General features: G+C 38.8%; 1 protein-coding gene across 3 annotated transcripts in view; it reads left to right on the top strand.

The window, feature by feature from the left end:
• PIGN (phosphatidylinositol glycan anchor biosynthesis class N) overlaps window positions 1-19964 on the top strand; it is a 110825-nt gene extending 90861 nt beyond the window's left edge. For all 3 annotated transcript variants that reach the window (XM_060310702.1, XM_030868104.2, XM_030868099.2), the window contains one exon: window positions 19658-19964. In XM_060310702.1, coding sequence (XP_060166685.1) covers window positions 19658-19781 — 124 coding nt within the window. In that variant the 3' untranslated portion in view covers window positions 19782-19964. The remainder of the gene's footprint in view (window positions 1-19657) is intronic.
• The last annotated feature ends 1764 nt before the right edge of the window (window positions 19965-21728 follow it).

Raw genomic sequence — 21728 nt, 5'->3', positions numbered from 1 at the left:
AAACACAAAGCATTTTTAAATATCCATGATCTCAATTCAACAGGGCAAATATTTATTGATCACCCGCTATGCACCAGGTGAATTTCTGGGGATGAAAAACACATTCTCAGGCTCTCAGGGAGCTTAAGGTTGGAGGAGGAAACAGACTCATGAGCAGACAATATGGTGCAGTGTGAGAATTTCTAGAATAGTCTCTTGGGTGCTGTGGGGACATTAGTCAGGGCACCTACCTCAGCCTTGCAGGGTAAGGGAAGGCTTGTTAGGAGAGGGACTGTTTAGACACTGCAAGAGTAGCATTTAGAAGAGCGCATTGGGTCACAAGATCTAGGGAGAATGTGTAGCATAAATAAAGGCAAAGATCTAATGGCACCTTAAGGAACCACTGATATTTACGGGTAGAGAACAGGAGGTGTGGCAATGAGCCTGAAAGAAGTGGCCAGAAAGGCAGAAGGAAACCAGGTGAGAGTAGTGTGGTGGAAATCAAAAGAACATTCAGGAAGGAGGGAGGTTATTGAGATGTTACAGAGAGAGTAGGTAGGAAAAGACATAAAGACATGCATTGGATTAAACAGTGGGTCATTGATGAGCTTGGCCAGGGACGGTTCAGGGTAAGATTTAATATTAGACGTCTGCACTGAATCAAATCCATTGATTTCTGGGTGAGGACCACAGACCAAAGATAATCATTTTTCTCCTCTCTACCAAGTCTTCAATAAAATAACAAACCCAGCAAAAGTGAGGACAATAGAAAAATGACCATCAGCAAATGCAAGTTCAACAAATTCCTAGAAGATGGATAATCCAAGAGAGGAATCAGCAGCCCAGAATCTATCAGCGAGTGCTGCCAAAGGAACAGAAAAGCCCAGAGGCTCCAGACTCAGTCGGACAGTAATATGGAGCTCAGGAGTGAGGAAGGGGATTAACTACATGTCTCTCAGTCCAGTGATGGTACCGGTGAGCTCTCCATGGCCTCTTTCCTCCTTCCTTCATCCTCACGTAGGAAGTACTACTTTCTGCATTTTACTCCCAGGGAAAAACCTGGAAAGAGGCTGAGGAGATGTGAAGAATTTCACTGCTGTGACACATGTGCTTCTACCTCATAGAAAACCTGTCCTCCACTCTAGCATTCATAGCTTCCTTCCACCCCAGCCCAAAGGGCAGAGGCAGGCACCCCTCCTGCTAATCCTGAAACATGACATAGCAATTTTTATTACATACCCACAACTTACTGGCAACTATCCTATATGTGAGTTAGACCTAGAGGAAACCAAGACTTTCTTAAAAACTTAACACTACCCTCTGATTGCTAGAGTAACCAAGATTACTCTACCCAGCAAGGATCTCATTCAGATTCGATGGAGAAATTAAAACCTTTACAGACAAGCAGAAGCTAAGAGAATTCAGCACCACCAAACCAGCTCTACAACAAATGCTAAAGGAACTTCTCTAAGTGGGAGACACAAGAGAAGAAAAGAACCTACGAAAACAACCTATTGTTTTGACTGAACCTACAAAAACAACCTAATGAAACTTCAAAGCTATAAAAGAGGAAATAGACAGTAACACAATAATAGTGGGGGACTTCAACACCTCACTTACACCAATGGACAGATCATCCAAAATGAAAATAAATAAGGAAACACAAGCTTTAAATGACACAATAAACCATATAGATTTAATTGATATTTATAGGACATTCCAACCAAAAACAGCAGATTACACTTTCTTCTCAAGTGTGCATGGAACATTCTCCAGGATACATCACATCTTGGGTCACAAATCAAGCCTTGGTAAATTTAAGAAAATTGAAATCATATCAAACATCTTTTCTGACCACAATGCTATGAGATTAGAAATGAATTACAGGGGAAAATACGTAAGAAACACAAACACATGGAGGCTAAACAATATGTTACTAAATAACCAAGAGATCACTGAAGAAATCAAAGAGGAAATCAAAAAACACCTAGAGACAAATGACAATGAAAACATGATGATCCAAAACCAATGGGATGCAGCAAAAGCAGTTCTAAGAGGGAAGTTTATAGCTATACAAGCCTACCTCAAGAATCAAGAAAAATCTCAAATAAACAATCTAAACTTACACCTAAAGCAATTAGAGAAAGAAGAACGAAGAAAACCCAAAGTTAGCAGAAGGAAAGAAATCATAAAGATCAGAGCAGAAATAAATAGAAACAAAGAAAACAGTAGCAAAGATCAATAAAACTAAAAGCTGGTTCTTTGAGAAGATAAACAAAATTGATAAACCATTAGCCAGACTCATCAAGAAAACAAGGGAGAGGACTCAAATCAATAAAATTAGAAATGAAAAAGGAGTAGTTACAACAGACATCACAGATATACAAAGCATCCTAACAGACTACTACAAGCAACTCTATGACAATAAAATGGACAACCTGGAAGAAATGGACAAATCTTTAGAAAGGTATACCTTCCAAGACTGAACCAGGAAGAAATAGAAAATATGAACAGACCAATCACAAGTAATGAAATTGAAACTGTGATTAAAAATCTTTCAAAAACAAAAGTCCAGGACCAGATGGCTTCACAGGTGAATTCTATCAAACATTTAGAGAAGAGCTAACACCCATCCTTCTCAAACTCTTCCAAAAAATTGCGGAGGAAGGAACATTCCCAATCTCACTCTATGAGGCCACCATCACCCTGATACCAAAACCAGACAAAGGTACTACAAAAAAAGAAAATTACAGACCAATATCACTGATGAATATAGATGCAGAAATCCTCAACAAAACACTAGCAAACAGAATCCAACAACACATTAAAAGGATCATACACCATGATCAAGTGGGATTAATCCCAGGGATGCAAGGATTCTTCAATATATGCAAATCAATCAATGTGATTCACCATATTAACAAATTGAAGAAGAAAAACCATATGATCATCTCAATAGATGCAGAAAAAGCTTTTGGCAAAATTCAACACCCATTTATGATAAAAACTCTCCAGAAAGTGGGCATAGAGGGAACCTACCTCAACATAATAAAGGCCATATACGACAAACCCATAGCAAACATCACTCTCAGTGCTGAAAAACTGAAAGCATTTTCTCTAAGATCAGGAGCAAGACAAGGATGTCTACTCTCACCACTATTATTCAACATAGTTTTGGAAGTCCTAGCCATGGCAATCAGAGAAGAAGAAGAAATTAAAGGAATACAAATTGGAAAAGAAGAAGTAAAAGTGTCACTGTTTGCAGATGACATGATACTATACATGGAGAATCCTAAAGATGCCACCAGAAAACTACTAGAGCTAATCAATGAATTTGGTAAAGTTGCAGGATACAAAATTAATGCTCAGAAATCTCTTGCATTCCTATACACTAATGATGAAAAATGTGAAAAAGAAATTAAGGAAACACTCCCATTTACATTGCAATGAAAAGAATAAAATACCTAGGAATAAATCTACCTAGGGAGACAAAAGACCTGTATGCAGAAAACTGTAAGACACTGATGAAAGAAATTAAAGATGATACCAACAGATGGAGAGATATACCATGTTCTTGGATTGGAAGAATCAATATTGTGAAAATGACTCTACTACCCAAAGCAATCTACAGATTCAATGCAATCCCTATCAAATTATCAAAGGCAGTTTTTATGGAACTAGAACAAAAAATCTTAAAATTTGTATGGAAACACAAAAGACCCCGAATAGCCAGAGCAGTCTTGAGGGAAAAAAAGGAGCTGGAGGAATCAGTCTCCCTGACTTCAGACTATACTACAGAGCTACAGTAATCAAGACAATATAGTACTGTCACAAAAACAGAAACATAGATCAATGGGACAAGATAGAAAGCCCAGAGATAAACCCACGCACCTATGGTCAACTAATCTATGACAAAGGAGGCAAGAATATACAATGTAGAATAGACAGCCTCTTCAATAAGTGGTGCTGGGAAAACCGGAGAGCTACATGTTTAAGAATGAAATTAGAACGCTCCCTAACACCATACACAAAAATAAACTCAAAATGGATTAGAGACCTAAATGTAAGACCGGACACTATAAAACTCTTAGAGGAAAACATAGGAAGAACACTCTTTGATATAAATCACAGCAAGATCTTTTTTGATCCACCTCCTAGAGTAATGGAAATAAAAACAAAAATAAACAAATGGGACCTAATGAAACTTCAAAGCTTTTGCACAGCAAAGGAAACCATAAACAAGACGAAAAGACAACCCTCAGAATGGGAGAAAATATTTGCAAATGAATCAATGGACAAAGGATTAATCTCCAAAATATATAAACAGCTCATGCAGCTCAATATTAAAAAAACAAACAACCCAATCCAAAAATGGGCAGAAGACCTAAATAGACATTTCTCCAAAGAAGACATACAGATGGCCAAGAAGCACATGAAAATCTGCTCAACATCACTAATTATTAGACAAATGCAAATCAAAACTACAATGAGGTATCTCCTCACACCAGTTAGAAATGGCGTCATCAGAAAATCTACAAACAACAAATGCTGGAGAGGGTGTGGAGAAAAGGGCACCCTCTTGCACTGTTGGTGGGAATGTAAATTGATACAGCCACTATGGAGAACAGTATGGAGGTTCCTTAAAAACTAAAAATAGAATTACCATATGATCCAGCAATCCCACTACTGGGCATATACCCAGAGATAACCATAATTCAAAAAGACACATGCACCCCAATGTTCATTGCAGCTCTATTTACAATAGCCAGGTCATGGAAGCAACCTAAATGCCCATCGACAGACAAATAGATAAAGAAGATGTGGTACATATATACAGTGGAATATTACTCAGCCGTAAAAAGGAATGAAATTGGGTCATTTGTTGAGACGTGGATGGATCTAGAGACTGTCATACAGAGTGAAGTAAATCAGAAAGAGAAAAACAAATATCGTATATTAATGCATATTTGTGGAACCTAGAAAAATAGGACAGATGAACCTGTTTGCAGGGCAGAAATTGAGACACAGATATAGAGAACAAACTTATGGACACCAAGGGGGGAAAGTGGCGGGGGACTGGCGGTGGTGGTGTGATGAACTGGGAGATTGGGATTGACATGTATACACTGATGTGTATAAAATTGATGACTATTAAAAAAATAAAAATAAAAATGAGGAAGAGGAAGAGAAACAGGGAATAAGTATATTGTTAATATACTGAAATAAGAACAACAAAAAAAAGGTTCCAATTAAAAAAAAAAATTAAAGGGAAAGTCATAAATGAAATGGGAGGTCAGGAAGTAGAGTTTTAAGTCCAGACCACTCTTTCAAGCTTAATTGGAAAGGGAAGGAGAAATAGGGCAGTTATCACATGGGAATACCCTCACACCTCCTTTTGAGATTTTGTTATCATTTTGTTTCAGCCATGAGTGATGTGAGGAATGATATTATAGTTGGAAGGCATGAATGTCCCTAGATCTGGTTACCCTGTGTCAAAACTGGGGTCCAGCATCGGGGCTTAAATGTAGTAAGCCCATTCACAGAGTAGAGTAGTGACCCATCCCCGCAAGGTCAGAGCAAGGCGTTGCAACACAGAATCTCGTACCCAGCAGTTGTTTATTTGAGACATGGGCCCGGAGAGGCGTGACACAGGCAGTTCAGAGACCAGGGAATCCGTTTATATTTGGCAAAAGGCAAAACAAGACAGAAGCTCAAACTTGAGTTTGAGCTCAGGATGCCAAAGGCTTGCCCCGGTCACAGCTGTAGCACTAATAACCAACACTGGTATTGTGCCACCATGTTTACAGTATCTTCCAGCACATTATTTCATGTGATCTTTATCATAGCACTGTGAAGTACACATTATTTTCCACCACAGATATATTTACTGCCTCATTTTACAGTTGAGGACCCCGTGGCCCTAAGGAGAGTGCGACTTGCTCATGCCACAGGGCCTGTAAATGGCTGAGCAGGTCAGGGAGGCAGCACTTGGGCACCAGAGCTGTGTATTCCCACTGCCCTTAAGTGCCTCTACTTAGAATTCCCCAGAGTCTTTGTTTTGTAATTCTAATAACCTCTTTTTGAAAAGTGGCTCTGTGTCTAATCCCATGTTTGTGATTGTTGCAAAGGAACCATTCACTGCAAAGTTTTGAATAATATAAATCTAGGATTTACAGGAGAAAGAAATATTGATTAGGAGGGAATGAGCCAAGAGTAAGGGCATCTTAGGTCAGAAAAGTCCTGTTTTGTGCCAGAGGCCTTTGTTGAGTGTACAGAGCGGAGTTGTGTCCTCAAAGAGAAAATACTGAGAAGCAGGGAATGAGGCCGGTGGCAGCTTTCTGCTAGGGGAAGGCCGTCACGGGGCGTGCAGGCTGCCGACAGGCACCACAGACCCAAGCGCACACTGCCAAACTGCACGGCTGGCAAAGTGGCGTCTTATTTATGTCAGAAGATGGCAACAGATAGTCTCATACTGGTGGTTGAGAGAAAAACCTTGTGACATAAAGAAGACTCTTCCTAGGAGAGTTAAAATATACGGTTAAAGAAACGCTGCAGTACTGTGATGCTTATGAAATTCTGAGGCTCTGTGTGTGCCCTAGAAGGACTTTTGCTAGGGCTACAGAGAGTCAAGGGCAAATTCAAGGACATAGTGATGAATCAAGATACCCATGAGCAAGGCCCTGATCAGAAATTTTCGTTAGCTGCATCACCTTTGCTGACCTTGGTTACCTTATACTCAGGACTCCAGTAGAGGAGATTTCTTTTCAGCATTGGATCCCAGAATTCAGGACCTTTTCCCCCACTTACTGACTTACTTAGTCTTTCATGCTTTCACTCAACAAGTACCTATTGAGCAACAACTCTAAGCCTGTCTTTCTCATTACATTGTGCCCTCTTGCTCACATCCATCTCTTGTCAGTTCTTCACGGATCCCATTCCATTCAGCACTGTTGGCCCTGTTCCCTTTCTGTCATCTTCAGTCTTTCATCGAAAACTTAATTAGCAGAACGTTCCCCTCAACACCAACCCCTCAAATTACCTTTTCTTTGCTTCCTCTCTAGTAATATACTCTTTCATCAAAAAGAAGAAAAAGAAGGAAGAAAAAGAGAAAGGGAGCCGTGGGGAGGAGGCAGGGGAAAAGAGAGGGAGGGAAAGAGAGAGAAAGAGAAAGAATACCCTTTTTAGCATTTCATTTTCCACCTTCTGGCATCAACATCAGCCCTTGATCCACTCCTGAAGTCCTGTATCCTTCTTTGTCCACAAATTATTTTCTCTCTTTCCCAGTCTTTCATGTTGCTTGTTTAAAGATAGTCACCGTTTTTCTCTGGAAAATTCTGCAATGTCTTTCTTTAGAAATGTTAAACTGTTTTAAGGAATTTAATGCAATCATGTTTATCTCTCCTCCTTTCTGGGATCGCTAGAAGTTTCCAGAAACCTTTTGGAGGATTGGATTGTTTTGCCACAGAAAAAAACTTATACCCAAATCTGGGGAAAAGCCAGATTAAATTAAGCAGCAAATGAGTAAAGTTAAGGATTATTGAGAAAGGTATTAAATTGATATAATAATTAGTATTAAAATGTCATTTATTGCACACAGTGTATTAGGAGTTTTACATAGGTTATTTCATTAGTTTTAATGACAATGATGTGAAGAAAATATAATTATTTCTACTTTACAGCAGAGGAAACTGGCTCTGAAAGACTTAATAACATGGAATACGTAGGTTTCAGGTTTTTGCATTGTATGTACATTTAATATATAGATCATTTCTTCAGGAAAAAGTATATAGTGAGCATTGACCATCCATGAAGCATGCCCAGGTGTTACCAAGGGCCCAAAGATGAATGGGCTTGCCTTCTCAAGACTTGGTGATGCCCCACTGCTAGAGATAGATAACTCCTGCATCAGAGTTTTTCGTGGGGAATTCACGAAAAGGGGGAAGTTCTACTGTATAACTTATAAGGAATATTCCAGCCCTGGAAGGATATGACTCTGACACATGGCCCCTGCATTCAGGGTTGTAAGACAGAATAACTGTAATACGAGGCAGCATGTGCTTAAGCGTTATGTGAATACCGAATGGAGGCCGCTTCAATTCCGACTTCAATGACTGAGAAAACATTGCTCAAGGTCAGCATTTGAGCTGGGCCTTGAATGAAGGGTATAATTTCAGTTAGGGGACTTAGAGTATTTTCGGCGGACAGAATGGATATGAGCAAAGCATAGAGGTGAAAAAGCCCAATGCCTACTCATCTGGAGTGTGATAAATAAGCTGAATTTCAGAAACCTTAGGTTTTGGATAAACAAATTTCCAGAAAATAGCCCTTGGGAACCTTAACTTGGAGAACCTTGAATACAAAACTACAGTGTGCGTTCTGTTGGCATATAAGTGAGCAGCCATGTACTTTGGTTCTACTGGAGCTTTAATATTTTAGATGTTACTTCCACAAGTGAATTATTGCCTAGGAGTTAGGAATCTTGACTGCCTTTTTTATACAAGTTCATTCCATGGAGTGACGGGTGGGGTAGAATGTGCCTGGAAATGGAGGAACTAACTAAACCAGCACCATCAGGGTGATTAAGCATTATCCTTAAGTGCTCCTGGCATAACCTTAACAGTCAGGCTTCAATTCTCTTTTGATCCCTGAAGTTATTCTGTGCTTCCAGGCATAATTTTTTCCTGCTTCCTTCAAGGTCTGTCCCCCCAGACTTCAGTGATGTTACAGGGCCCGTTACCATGTCATAGTACTTTGCACTAAATCCAAATTGCCAACTTTGACAGTCTTTTTCCTTGATAATGTTTTTCTTTTCTTTAAAAAAATTATCGTAATATATACATTACAAAAAAACCACGTTAACCATTTTAAAGTGTACAGCTCAGTTTTATTAAATATATTCACATTGCTGTACAACTAATCTCTAGAACTTTTTCATCTTGCATAACTGAATCTCTGTACCCATTAAACAGCAGCTCCCTATTTTCCCTTCCCCTCAGCCCCTGGAATCCACTTTTCTACTTCCTGTCTCTATGAGTTTGGCTACTCTAGGTACCTCGTATAGGTGGAATCACACAATATTTGTCCTTTCATATCTGGCTAATTTCACTTAGGGTAATGTCCTGAAGGTTCATCCATGTTGTAGCATGTATCAGAATTTCCTTCCTTTTGAAGGCTGAATAATATTCCATTGTATGTATATATCACGTTTGTCTATCCATTCATCCATCAGTGGGCACATAGGTTGCTCCCACCTTTGGCTATTGTGAATAATGCTACTATAACATGGGTGTTCATTATCCATTCAAGTCCCTGCTGTCAGTTCTTTGAGATACACACCCAGAAATGAGATTGCTGGATCATATGGTAGTTCTGTTTTTAATCTTTTGAGGAATTGCCTTAATGTGTTTCATAGCAGTTGTGCCATTTTATTCCTACCAGTAGTGCAGAAGACGAATTTCTCCACATTCTCACCAATCCTTGTTTTCTTTTCTTTTTTTGATAGTAGCCACCCTGATGGGTGTGAAGTATATCTCATTGTAGTTTTGACTTGCATTTCCCTAATGGTTCGTGATGTTGAGCATTTTTCATGTGCTTGTTGGCTATTTGTATGTCTTCTTTGGCAAAATATCTGGTCAAGTCCTTTGCCCATTTTTCATTTGAGTTATTTGGTTTTTTTATTGTTGAGTGTTGAGTCCTCATGGCTTTCCTTCATCTACCTGCCTATTGTTTAGTGTTGAGTCCTCATGGCTTTCCTTCATCTACCTGCCTCCTAACCTCCTTGCCTGTTCTTCCCATGGAACCAGGGTCAGATTGGGCTGTCCTGGACATTAACCCCTTATCAGATATATGATTTGCAAATATTTTCTCCCATTCTGTAGTTTGCTTTTTCACTCTGTTGATTATGTCCTTTGCACAGAAGTTTTAAATTTTGATATAGTCCAGTTTATCTATCTTTATTTTTGTTACTAAAAGAGGCTTTGACCCATTGCAAAACTCGAATTTAGTATCTAGTGTGATGTTCTTCTTGGCACGTGTGTGGTACCTCCAGGCCTCTTCCTTGCATTCCTTTACACAACCATCATGGGAAATAAAGTGTTCATCAGAGCACAAAATAATAGCAAAAAAGAGACTGCAGAGGCATAAAACAAACAATGAGCGTCATTCAAACCAAGGGAAACAGAATGGTGCATTAGCACTTGTAGGCTGTGAATGCATTAATGACCCCTCCCTCAGCAGCACTAGCCATGAGAAAAGGACATTAACCCCGTGGTTCATTACTGTACTTCATTTATATTACATATTAAAATAGTATATAATTAATTAATGCTATACAGGGTAAAAACTGTGCTGTAGAAATATTTTGTGGTAATAGTATTTTTTTATAAAGGGAGCTGCCCTACACATACAGGGATCATATGTCCAGGTTTACCTGGAGCAGTCCTGGTTTATGCCTTTTGTCCCGGTGTAATCTTCACATCCTCATCTATACAACATTAAAAATCCAAAGTGGATGGGAAGAGAATAAAGGCGTAACCAGTTAATAAGTTATGTTAAACCTCAGTTTATCTCAGTCTTAATGCTTTATCATCACGAGTCTAACTCCCATAGGTAAAATGGGATGCTTGCTCTGAGAGACTTCAGATTTCGGAGCTCAGTTCTGTTCCTCAGGCTGAGAACATTGAACTATCCTACATAAATTACCCACATCCTCTCCCGGTCATTCCTGCTGAAATATCTCTTTGCTCTGCTCTGTTTGTCTTCTTTGTCTTTTATTGTATTGTACAAAAGATGCCTACTTAAGAAAGGAAGATGATGGGGAGCGGGGAGGTGGAAGAGGTTGGGGTGCAGAGACAAAATGAAATCTGAGTTAGTGGAATTAAGCTTTCTAAGTGGAATTGCCCCAGTTGATGCTGCAAGGTGAGGTTTTCGTTGCTGCTGCTGCTCTTGTTGGTGAGTTAGAATTCTAAAATCTTTCCTTTGCATCCTGTATAGCAGTAATGGCATATAGTACCGCAGTGAACCATGTGATACAGGTCTAATGCGCAGAAGTGGTTCATGCATCTTCATAAGCATCTGATTGATTGCCAGGAAAAGGCTTGGATAGTGGGGGAAAATACACTTCAAGATCCAAAACTAAGGCACCATATAATAAGGTTCACCTTTCGAAACTTCATTATTCTACTTTTTCCTGCATTTTATTTGTGAGAATGTTGCTTTTAAGTTTTGGCTTTCTAATTATTCCTATGTGGATATACATTTGAAAAGCTGAGCAGTTCCTTGTCATGTTGCAGATATTATTAAACTTACTGTCATAATTTCCTTAATGGGAACCAGGGTTATTTGAATTGTGCTCCTGCAGTGGTTTCCCTTTGTGACAAATTTTATTTCCAAACTCCTTTGTATTAGTAATACAGTTAATAACTTCAGCCATTCCATGCTTATTATTCACAGGAATGGAATGTTGTCCTTTTGTCCTTTTTATTGCTTTATAAATTTTATTGCTTTATAAATACATAAATGGTGAGAACCTGTCCTAGAATTTGAGAGAGGACTAGGGGCTAATGACCCCCATGAATGCAGTCTGACATGTATCTGTAATGTCTGTAGTGCCGTCGTGGGGACTACAGTGGGTTTTCAAAATAGGTTGGAGAGATTCCTCAGCTATGAGTTTCAGGTTAATAAATAAGAGTGTCTTTAAAAATAAAGATTGCATTGCTAGGGCATAAGACAGGATATCTGTTTGTAAGTGTAGTCCAATATGTTCAAAATGCATCTTTGGAGCAGATTTTACCAGACTTTAATGGAAACTGTTAAAGGAATATACTCCAGTCAGTATGATCACCTGAAACCGTGGGTGTAATTTCAGTGGTTTTCTGGAGAACCTTGTGGCATCAGGTGTTTTTCTCAACAGCCATGTGAAAAATATCCTACCCAGGCCATGAAACTGGGCTGGGCCGACAGAGCTATAATTTAGCATTTTCTTCTTTTGATCTTTTACACAGTTTCTTCATTTATAGCAGGCCATAAACTTTACAGAGTATTGCCTTTTATATTCCATACTGAGAGAAGTGCATTTTTTAAACTAGAGAAAAAATTCCTTTGAGGGAATTTTCATAACTATAAAAAAATTAGATTTAAATTTATGTTCTGAATGTGTTTGATATGAGGTGAATAGTCATCATCGTCAGTTTGAACTTTAGTTTGATAGTGGTATTCATTTGGACTTTGTTTCCTACATGCACTATTGTTATACATTATTAAAATATAAATGACAACTAAAGTATCACGTCTATCTTTAGATATAGTGAAAACTTAAAATTAAGTCCAGTAATATTTTACTATCCTCCTAAATGTAATTAATAAGTGCCATAAAATATCTTTACACTTGACAATGAATACTAAGCTTTATTAAAATCAGTGATTCTCAACCTGTTGCTTCCCCAGTACATCTGACAGATAGGACCTGCTTCTATTGCCCATTATCCTAATTGAGAAGTATAATCAACCTTTTATCACCCATTGTACACATTGAACAGGCCTGCCTGGTGATTCTGTATGCCCCTCCACACACAGACCCTGTCCCTCTACCATCTCATATGTATACCTTTAGAATTACTGATTTAAATGCTGTCAAAATAGTCAAGGGAAGAGAGTGGGAACAGCAGAACTCATTGCAAGTAGAAATTTGATGTTCCTTTAACTCTGCTATGCTATGATGACACCAAGACTTGATTGATGGAAAATATAACAAACTGAATGCCTTAGACTCAGTGGCACGAAGATGATGAGCTTCACAACTGTTCCCTGCCAACGATGTTAGCTTAAATGAGCCAAGAGTCCATGATTTCAGGCCACTTCAGGCCAAGGAGATAGGTGATCTGTGGAATACCTTTTATAAATAGACTGTCACTAAATTTGAGGATGGGTCACCTACTTTCTGGTTTTACAAAACTACTTTGTTAAGAGATCAAGTCATATTTAATATTTTAAAGTTTTAAAAAACACCTAAAATTGATAGTAAAATTTAATGGAAAAAACATCTGCTAGAATATAATCTCTTCTTTTTTTTTTACAGCTTTATTGAGGTATAATTTATATATCATAAAATTCATCCATTTTAAGGTTTTAAATGATTTAAATCACTTCCGTGATTTTTCAGCAGATTTATGGAGTTGTGCAACCATCACCACAATCTAGTTTTTGAATATTTCCATCACTCAAAAAATTCTCCCGTGCCTAATTCAGTTCTATGCAATTCCCATACCTGGTCCCAGGAAACCACTACTCTGCTTTCTGTCTCTACAGATTTGCCTATTCCCTGGACATTTCAATAAATGGAATCATACGATATGTAGTCTTTCACATCTGTCTTCTTCCAGTTAGTGTGATGTTTTTGGCATTCCTTTATATTGTAGCATGGATCAGTACTTTGTTCCCTTTCATTGCTGAATAGTGTTCCATTGTATGGATAGGCCACATTCTGTGTATTCGTTCTATAGTGTAACCTTTTACAGTCCTCATGGCTTTCCTTCATCTACCTGCCTCCTAACCTCCTTGCCTGGTCTTCCCATGGAACCAGGGTCAGATTGGGCTGTCCTGGATTTGATCCTTGAGGCTGGAGACTGGGCAGTTTGCACTCCGTCCCTCCTCTCACCTCTGACTCCGAACTCCAGTCCCTGGGTTGGGGAGTGAACCTTCTTATAACATGAAGAATTGTGACCATTATATCCAGCTTATTGGGTTGAGGATTTTTATCTCAGGAACCATTGCAGATTTTGAAATGTCCTGTGAGGAACAGAAATGGGAGAGAGTTGAAGATTTGTGTGATAATTATGAGCTTGGCCAAGAGTTCTATGTCATAATTTGTAAACATCACATAGATAGAAATGTATCACAAGCTCATTGTAGAAAATACAGAAAGCATGTAGAAAAAGTAAGAAGTCACACATAATTCAATGTCTCAGAGTTAACCTCTGTCCAACAGGTTGATGTATCTCCTTTTAGACTTAATTTATATGTAAACATATACAGGGTTTTTTTTTTTTAAGTTGGCTTTCTATGATAACCATTTCCTGATGTCATTACTTTTGAAAACATGAAGGTTATTGTGACGAGAAAGGTGTGAGGAGAAACATGGTAGGGAGAGAGTTCAGAAAGACAGTTGATGTCACTTATGGCTTTGAAGGTCATTGTAAGGAATTAGGAATTTATTCCAAGTATAAGGCAAAGCATTAGACTCTTGAGCAGGGAAGTATTTGATACGCTTTACATTTGGAAACAACTCTTTGGCCAATACGGAGAACATACTCAGGGATTGAGAGAGGGAAGAGGAAGATTGGTTAATAGGCTCTTGCAGTATTCTAAACTAGAGATGATGACAGCTTCGACTAGGGCAGTGATTCAAAATGGTAACAAGAGGCTAGATTTACAAAGTATTCTGAAAGAGAGGTGAGTGGAAGTTGTTAATGGACTGGATGTGCTAGGAGAAGAAAAGGTGAGAATCAAGGGTGACTCCTAGGTTTTTTATCTTGAGTAACTAAGTGAATGAACAGTAAAGCCATTTCCCGAGATGGAGAAGCCCCTCAGAAAAGTGAGGTTGATGAAGGAAGATTTGGGAAATTAAGAGCTGGGTTTTACATATCAAATTTAAAATGCCTTAAATTAGGATGGTGCCAGAGGAAGTCATGGGATCTTGGGAGAGTTTTTCTTTTATTTTTAGGATGAGAGAAATTACACATCTCCGTGGTGACAGCTTTGCTCGCTTTAGAGAAGGGGAAAATGTCGCTATGAGAGAGGTGGGGGATCATTGCAAAAGTAAAGTCCTTTTGTAGGAGAGTTGAAACAGGATCCAAAATAGAAGTGGAGGGGTTTGTTTTAGACAGGATCAGGTGCAGGAGGAAATATAGACAGATATGGGTGTTTTAGTAGGTTTGGGGCAAGAAGAGAAGTTCTCTCTTAGCTCTCAGTAAAGTTTTCTCAAATAAGCAAAGTCATCTCCTGAGAGGGGAGGAAGGTGATAGAACTTTGAGGAGAGAAGAAAGGACATTAAATGGTTTGATTTGGAGACAGAAAAATAATTCACAAGTGTGCAGTCAGAATTGAGGCATTCATGAGAACCAAATCTCATCTGTGCCCATAAAATTAAAGTGAGCCTAGCCAGAACAGTCATGAGTTTTTTGTGATGGTTCCTTTATCTTTAGTGTACGGTGCTTTCTGTTCCCTTCCCTGGTTCTGATTATTGATTCTAATGCCAGAATTACACTTATCTTTATGTTTTAATATCTCCTAGGGCTAGTTTTACTTCATTTTGGGAGAGACTCTTTGTTTCTTTAAATATTTTGGGATTTTGTCTTTTATCATTTAATTTTGATTATATGTCTATGACTTTTATTTTAGGGGAGTCTGATTTCAGTCCAGGCTAAATCTGCCAGGGTATACAAAACAAAAGAGGATTTTCTGATTTCTTTTAATTACAAATTACCATTTTTAATAATTTAACAAATATTGAAGGGCCCACAAGGCCTTGAATTGGACCTTAAAGATGAAATGGGGAGAGAAACAGGGACCATGGTCCCTGCCTCCAGGGACCTGACAGCCTAGGGCAGAGGTCAGCAATCTCTGACCCTTTAGTGCAAGCCAGCCCACCTGCTGTTTTTGTGTTGTCTGCAAGCTGCCAGTTGTTTTCAATTAAACATTTTGAGATAATTATGGGTTCACATGAGATTGTAAGAAATAATACAGAAATCCTGTACTCCCTTTACCCAGTTACCCCCAAGGGTAACTTCATGCAACAAAGCTATAGAACAACCAGGATATTGACGTTCATATTGTCAAGATACAGAACAGCTTCTATCAACACAGGATCCTTCGTGTTGCCCTTTTATTGGCAAAACCAGTTCCTTCCTGCTTCCATTCCTCCTTAACCCCTAGCAACCATTAATCTTTTTTTCATTTCTGTAGTTTTGTTATTTCATGAATGTGACATATGTGGAATTATACAGTACGTAACATTATGGGATTCGCTTTCTTTGCTCAGCATAATTCTCCGGTGATTCATCCAGGTTGTTGTGTGTTTCAGTAGTTCATTCCTTCTTATTTCGGAGTAGTATTCTGTAGTACGGATGTACCACAGTTTGTTTAGTCATTCACCCATTGAAGAACTTCGAGGTTATTTCCAGTTTGGGGCTATATGAATTAAGCCTCTAAGCATTCTTGTGAACATCAGTTTTTATTTCTTTGGGATAAATGTACAGAAGTACACTTGCTGGGTCATATAGTAGTTGCACGTTTAGTTTCATAAGAAACTACCGAACTGTTTTTTGACTGACTGGAGTAGAAATCCAGGTTCCCCATTCAGCCTCCATTGATGCCCAAAGGGGTCTCCTCGTTATTACAGGGCAGGGGAAGGAATTACAGTTCCCCACTGGGCCTCCCCTGGTATTTCCGTGGTTAGGAAGGGCTGGAAGTCCTTATTGCTCCCCTACATGACCTCCACTAACATCACAGTGGGGAGGGGAATGGCCTTGTTAACTCTGGGCGGAGGTGAATGACTCTCCACTGGGCCTCGTCTGATACTACCCCAGTGAAGGGGGCCCTCATTACTGCTGGACGGGGGTGCAAGTCGAGGCTTCTCGCGTGGTCTCCACTGACACTGTCGGGCAGTGGGAATTGCTTGTCACTGCCAGGTTTGGGTGAAAGTACCAGCTTCCCTACTCAGTGTTCTCTCATGCCATGGGGGTTCAGGGTCAGGGATGGATGGGGGTTGGAGTACCTCATCAAAGCCTGGTGAGGGTGGAAGTGTAGGCTCCCCACTCGGCCTTTGCTGGAGCAGGTAGGAGCCGAACCACCCTTTTTTCTGTGGTTTCTGGCTGAAGTGGAACAGTTAACTGTCTAAAAGTTTTCCATCTTTTGGGCCTGCCCCACTCCTTGTCTGTCCTTTGGCTAGAGAGTAGGCTTTTGTTATCATGTTGGGTTGTTTTGAGGGGGTTTGGGCTATGTCCATTGGCATTTCTGGTTTGTTCCATTTTGTTCCAGCAAAAAGAAAATCCAGGGAACTACCCACTGTGTCATTCCTTGGGTCCCAAGATCCTTAACCTGTGTGTATTCTATCCACTGTTCAGTCTTCTTACGTTTCTTTTATATACAATGCCCAGAGTTTTTGTTGTACTTGGCAGGAAGAATAGGGGAAAGTACACCTACTCCATCTCCAGGAAAAGGAAGATTTTCTGATTTTTTTTTTAAAGCTTCTAGTTTTCTAACACCTCTGTGCTGTGATAAACTTGAATTGCCCCACTTTGGAAGATGTTTAAAGTAAGATCAGTCAACCAGTTACCAACTTAAGTGTGATAAAATTTCAGCATAACTCACATAATTTTGGTAACATAATCTTGTCTATTTTGGCATGAGTTGTTCAAGAGCATTCTGTTAAAATAAATATCTAGATAGTTTTATTCCCAGAAGGGCTTTGTAGAATGATAAAAATGTCTTATCATTGTTTTCATTTTTAAATAAATAATTATCAGTGATTTATTTCCTCTGTAGCTACTAAAGTTGGAAAGTAGCTTTGTAAAATCTACATAATTAAGTGGTAGATAAGAGCTATATCATATTCATTCAGGGTTAAAAAATATATACAAACACACATACACACAAACACATACACACATAAATTTAAGTAGAAGAAAATTCCAGGTCCAATATTCTATTACATTATTTTTACAGTGAAAATAAACAAACATTTCAAAACTCTTAACTTAATGTTAATATTTGGCTAGCAGTTAAAGATCTAATTTTATTGTTTTCTTTTTAGGTCAGGAGCCTACCCTAGTCCGGAACCAGATTTCTAACATAACTAGTTCTCATTCTTATTTTTTAATTAGCCAACTCTTCTATATCAAATTTACTTTACAAGATGAACCAGTGAACCTAGAGAAAGATTCTAAATAGGAATCAGTGCCTTTCCAAAGGAAATCCTATCAAACCATAAAGCTTTACAATTGGAGGTTCTTACTTAAAAGCTTATAACAATACCATAAATAAATAAATAAATAAATAAAAGCTGCATAGAGTAGAGGCCCTTCTTTCCTGGCCTTGAGGGGCCTTGCCTATGGAGCAGTTACCTGACAGCACAGTGAAGCTTTGCCTAGGTTGGCCTAGGGCCAGCAGTTTGACATTTTGGGGGGCTGCCCACCTACTGGACTGGAGTTATTGAGAAGGTGGGAGGGAGGCCTGCAGGCCGCTGTTCCCTTTCCCCTTAGTCTCCATGTCCCTCTCTGTGATCCGCCTGTTTTACATGCACCCAAAAGGCACCTTCCCAGATGCCCTAAGACAAGTTCCCTGGGGCTTGCCCTGGGGGCCATTCTTGGGAAGGGGCTTCTTTAACCCACACCAGGACTTCTGTTTGCTGGGGGTAGAGGAGAGGAAAGGGGAGAAAATATGACCTCCCTTCATCAAACCAGCTTGGTTACAGGCCTGCGGAACCTTGTTTTTTCTGCAACAAGAGAAAGCCTGCGCACAGGCTTTCTGCCTGCGCACACTTTACACAAGGGTGTAAAATGTGTGAATCTCTTATGAAGTTAGACAGTTAAACACAACTCTGATAGGCATTGTGAATAAACTTGCCAATCTGCACTGAAGCTTAGCTTGGGCAATACTGTACTAGTACACTATAGGAAGCCTCTGCTTTGTTGCACATTTGTCAGATCTGTGTCCTAAATTTCTTTCCATATTTCCAAATTTATCATCAAGCCATGTACTATGTACTGTGTTTAAAAAGAAAAACTGAACATTTAATATTGCTGATAGATGGGAACTGGGATTGAATAATTTTAAGCGTATTCTATCTTCTTCCAGAAGTCTTGGGGATAGTAGCTTTGACTCTGAGATTAATAGAGAGATGTGTCCCTTTTCTTTTGTTTAGATTCTTTGACTAAAACTTTCACTTCACTGAATTTGAGTTTGGGTAACATTTTTCTTTCTTTGTGGCTGGTACTTTTGTCAAAGTACTTCTAACTTATGTCAAAACATGGGATGGCATGGTCTAAAACATCAGAATACTTAACTTGGGGACATCATGGGGAGTCTGTGGATATTATTCAGAGTATATAAGAATTAGAGGGGGGAAATTATCTTTATTTTTCTAAAAGCTAAATTTTAAAATTCAGTTTCTAATGGTGACAAAGACACAGGCACTACTAATATCAATCAGACATTTTCATACCATTATAGTTGTTGGAGCTATCTCAAAATATTATGTTCATCACTACTTCTACAACAAATTTGTTCTTTTTAACATATTGATATCTATTTCAAAATCATTGGTATCCTCTGTAATTCTGTGTATTTTATATACACAGTTGACCCTTGAACAACATGGGTTTGAACTGCATGGATCCACTTATTTGTGGATTCTTTTCAATAGTAAATGCTGCAATACTACAAGATCCGTGGTTGGTTGAATGCGAGGCTGCCAAACCATAGATACTTAGGAACCCTGGATGCTGAGGGCCAACTATAAAGTTATAAGCTGATTTTCGACTTCTCAGAGGGTCAGCACCCCTAATCCCTGAGTTGTTCAAGGATCAACTGTACATTTAGAAACGTTAGTTAGAGGAATCTTATGCTTTTCCTCTTATGTGTTCTCTCTGCCTGTAACATGTTTCTTTTTCTCCTTCTGTAGCATCAGCCACTACGTGATTGTCATGTCCATGACCATCTTTCTGGTGTTTCTCAATGGCCTGGCACAGATGCTCACAACAAAGAAACTCAAACTGTGTGGCAGACCCAAAAGCCACCTCACGTGATGTTGCCAAAGCCATCATTCAGCATCCAGATCCTGGTTCTCATTCTCCTTGTCAACTAAAATCTTATCAAGGATTCATAAAGGAGATGGATATTAATGTATAACATACTCTGCTCATCTAAAGGAAATTATATGTGGAATTCTGAATTTATGGGTTATCTGGAATAAAGGAGCTTCCATTTTCTTTAGGTTTTGCATGAAGTCATGGTTACATCTGTGGAAAAGCAGAGTAAAGCATTCTACATTTTCATTTTTTCCTTTAGTTGGCAACTTCTCTCACTGATGTTTCAGAGCACCTGTAACAGTCTCTGGTCCCCAGCTGTACAGCTTCCTGTATTATATGCAGAGGAGAATGTGCTCCTGAGGGGGCAGTACTGATCACATCCAAAATCAATGCACTGGCTGAACACGAAGTAAATCACCAGGTGGCACCATAAATATTTATCAACTCTAAGCACTTGTTTTGCAAGTAGTTCTAACTACTAAACAACATTAGAAAGACAATCAGGATGTGTAGAAAAATGTTTGCAGGTGTTTTTCATATTTCTTCAGTATTCAGCAATACTATTTTATGCTTTTTAGTGCTTTTTTAGTTTTCATAGTCAATCAGCTAGATGCAGGTTTTACCTTCACTTTTTTTTTTTTTCCATTTCTGGATTCTTATGGAATTTCTGGAGATAGAAAAGCAGAAAAAGCTTGTTATTTGTGTCTTGTCCGTGGGGGAAAAGATTTAAGTGATTAGTTTTTTTTTGGTTTTAAAAAATATTATTTTATTTATTTATTTTTGGCTGCATTGGGTCTTCGTTGCTGTGCGCAGGCTTTCTCTTGTTGCAGAGCACGGGCTCTAGAGCGCAGGCTCAATAGTTTTGGAACACAGGCTCAGTAGTTGTGGCTCACAGGCTCTAGAGCTCAGGCTCAGTAGTTGTGGTACATGGGCTTAGTTGCTCCACAGCATGTGGGATCTTCCCAGACCAGGGCTCGAACCCATGTCCTCTGCATTGGCAGGCAGATTCTTAACCACTGCACCACCAGGGAAGCCCCTAAATGATTAGTTTTTAATTGTAGATTCAATAACTGTTACTTCCAAAGCTTTTATCATGCATTATTCCAACAGAATTCTTTAAATCAATAGTTAAACTTTCTGAAAATATCATAGGTCAGTGTTAAAATTGCTTTTCTTTCTGGTTGTGAGATTCTAGCTCAAAGGCCCAAAGTCCTCTCGTTAAAGTTTAATTTCTATTCATAAACTAATTTTAATGGACAAAATATTTTGAGAGTAATTTTTATTTGGATTCTTCATAAAATGACCTTTAGATGTCACTGTGGAGTTGGCCTTTTGCCCATGGTGAGCCGGGAGAGTTTGGCTGATGCTCAGCTTTCTTGGTCTGAGTCCCATTTTTAAAAAGTAATTGATTTTGAATTAAGTTATAGCATCACTAATTCATTATTAATGATGAGGAAGCCCTCTACAAATTAGCACATTTTTCAAACTGGCAGGTGAGTGAACAGATACAATTTAGGAGATTCGAAAATCAGTTTGGCAAAATGTACTTTCTTAATTCCTATTTATGATGAAGTATAGTTATAATTGACTTGTGATAGTACTTCATGGTATACCAGCGAAAGCATTATAGTACAAAAAAACAAGAGACGTATCGATGTCAATGTAAGACCTCATGCAGTCTGTAATATGAAATCTAGGTGGACAGCTAAGAAGCTGCTGAAATGGTATTGGCAGGTGGAGAACCCATGAACTTTCACGTTGCCTCAAAGGATTTTTGATCAGTCTTTTCACAAGTCAGAGAAAACTGACTTTATAAACACTTATTATTTTTCCTTTTATATCTAGTTTTGCCTTTCAACTTTCTCCAGATTTTCACACAGAGGAATTAATGAATATTTTATTACAACACGGTAAAAGGTGCTCTGTGCTTTATCTTTATTTTGC

Source organism: Globicephala melas, chromosome 13, assembly GCF_963455315.2.
Source record: "Globicephala melas chromosome 13, mGloMel1.2, whole genome shotgun sequence".
NCBI lineage: Eukaryota > Metazoa > Chordata > Mammalia > Artiodactyla > Delphinidae > Globicephala > Globicephala melas.
The sequence above is the reverse complement of the archived record's forward strand: the minus strand, read 5'-3'. Positions and strand labels throughout refer to the sequence as shown.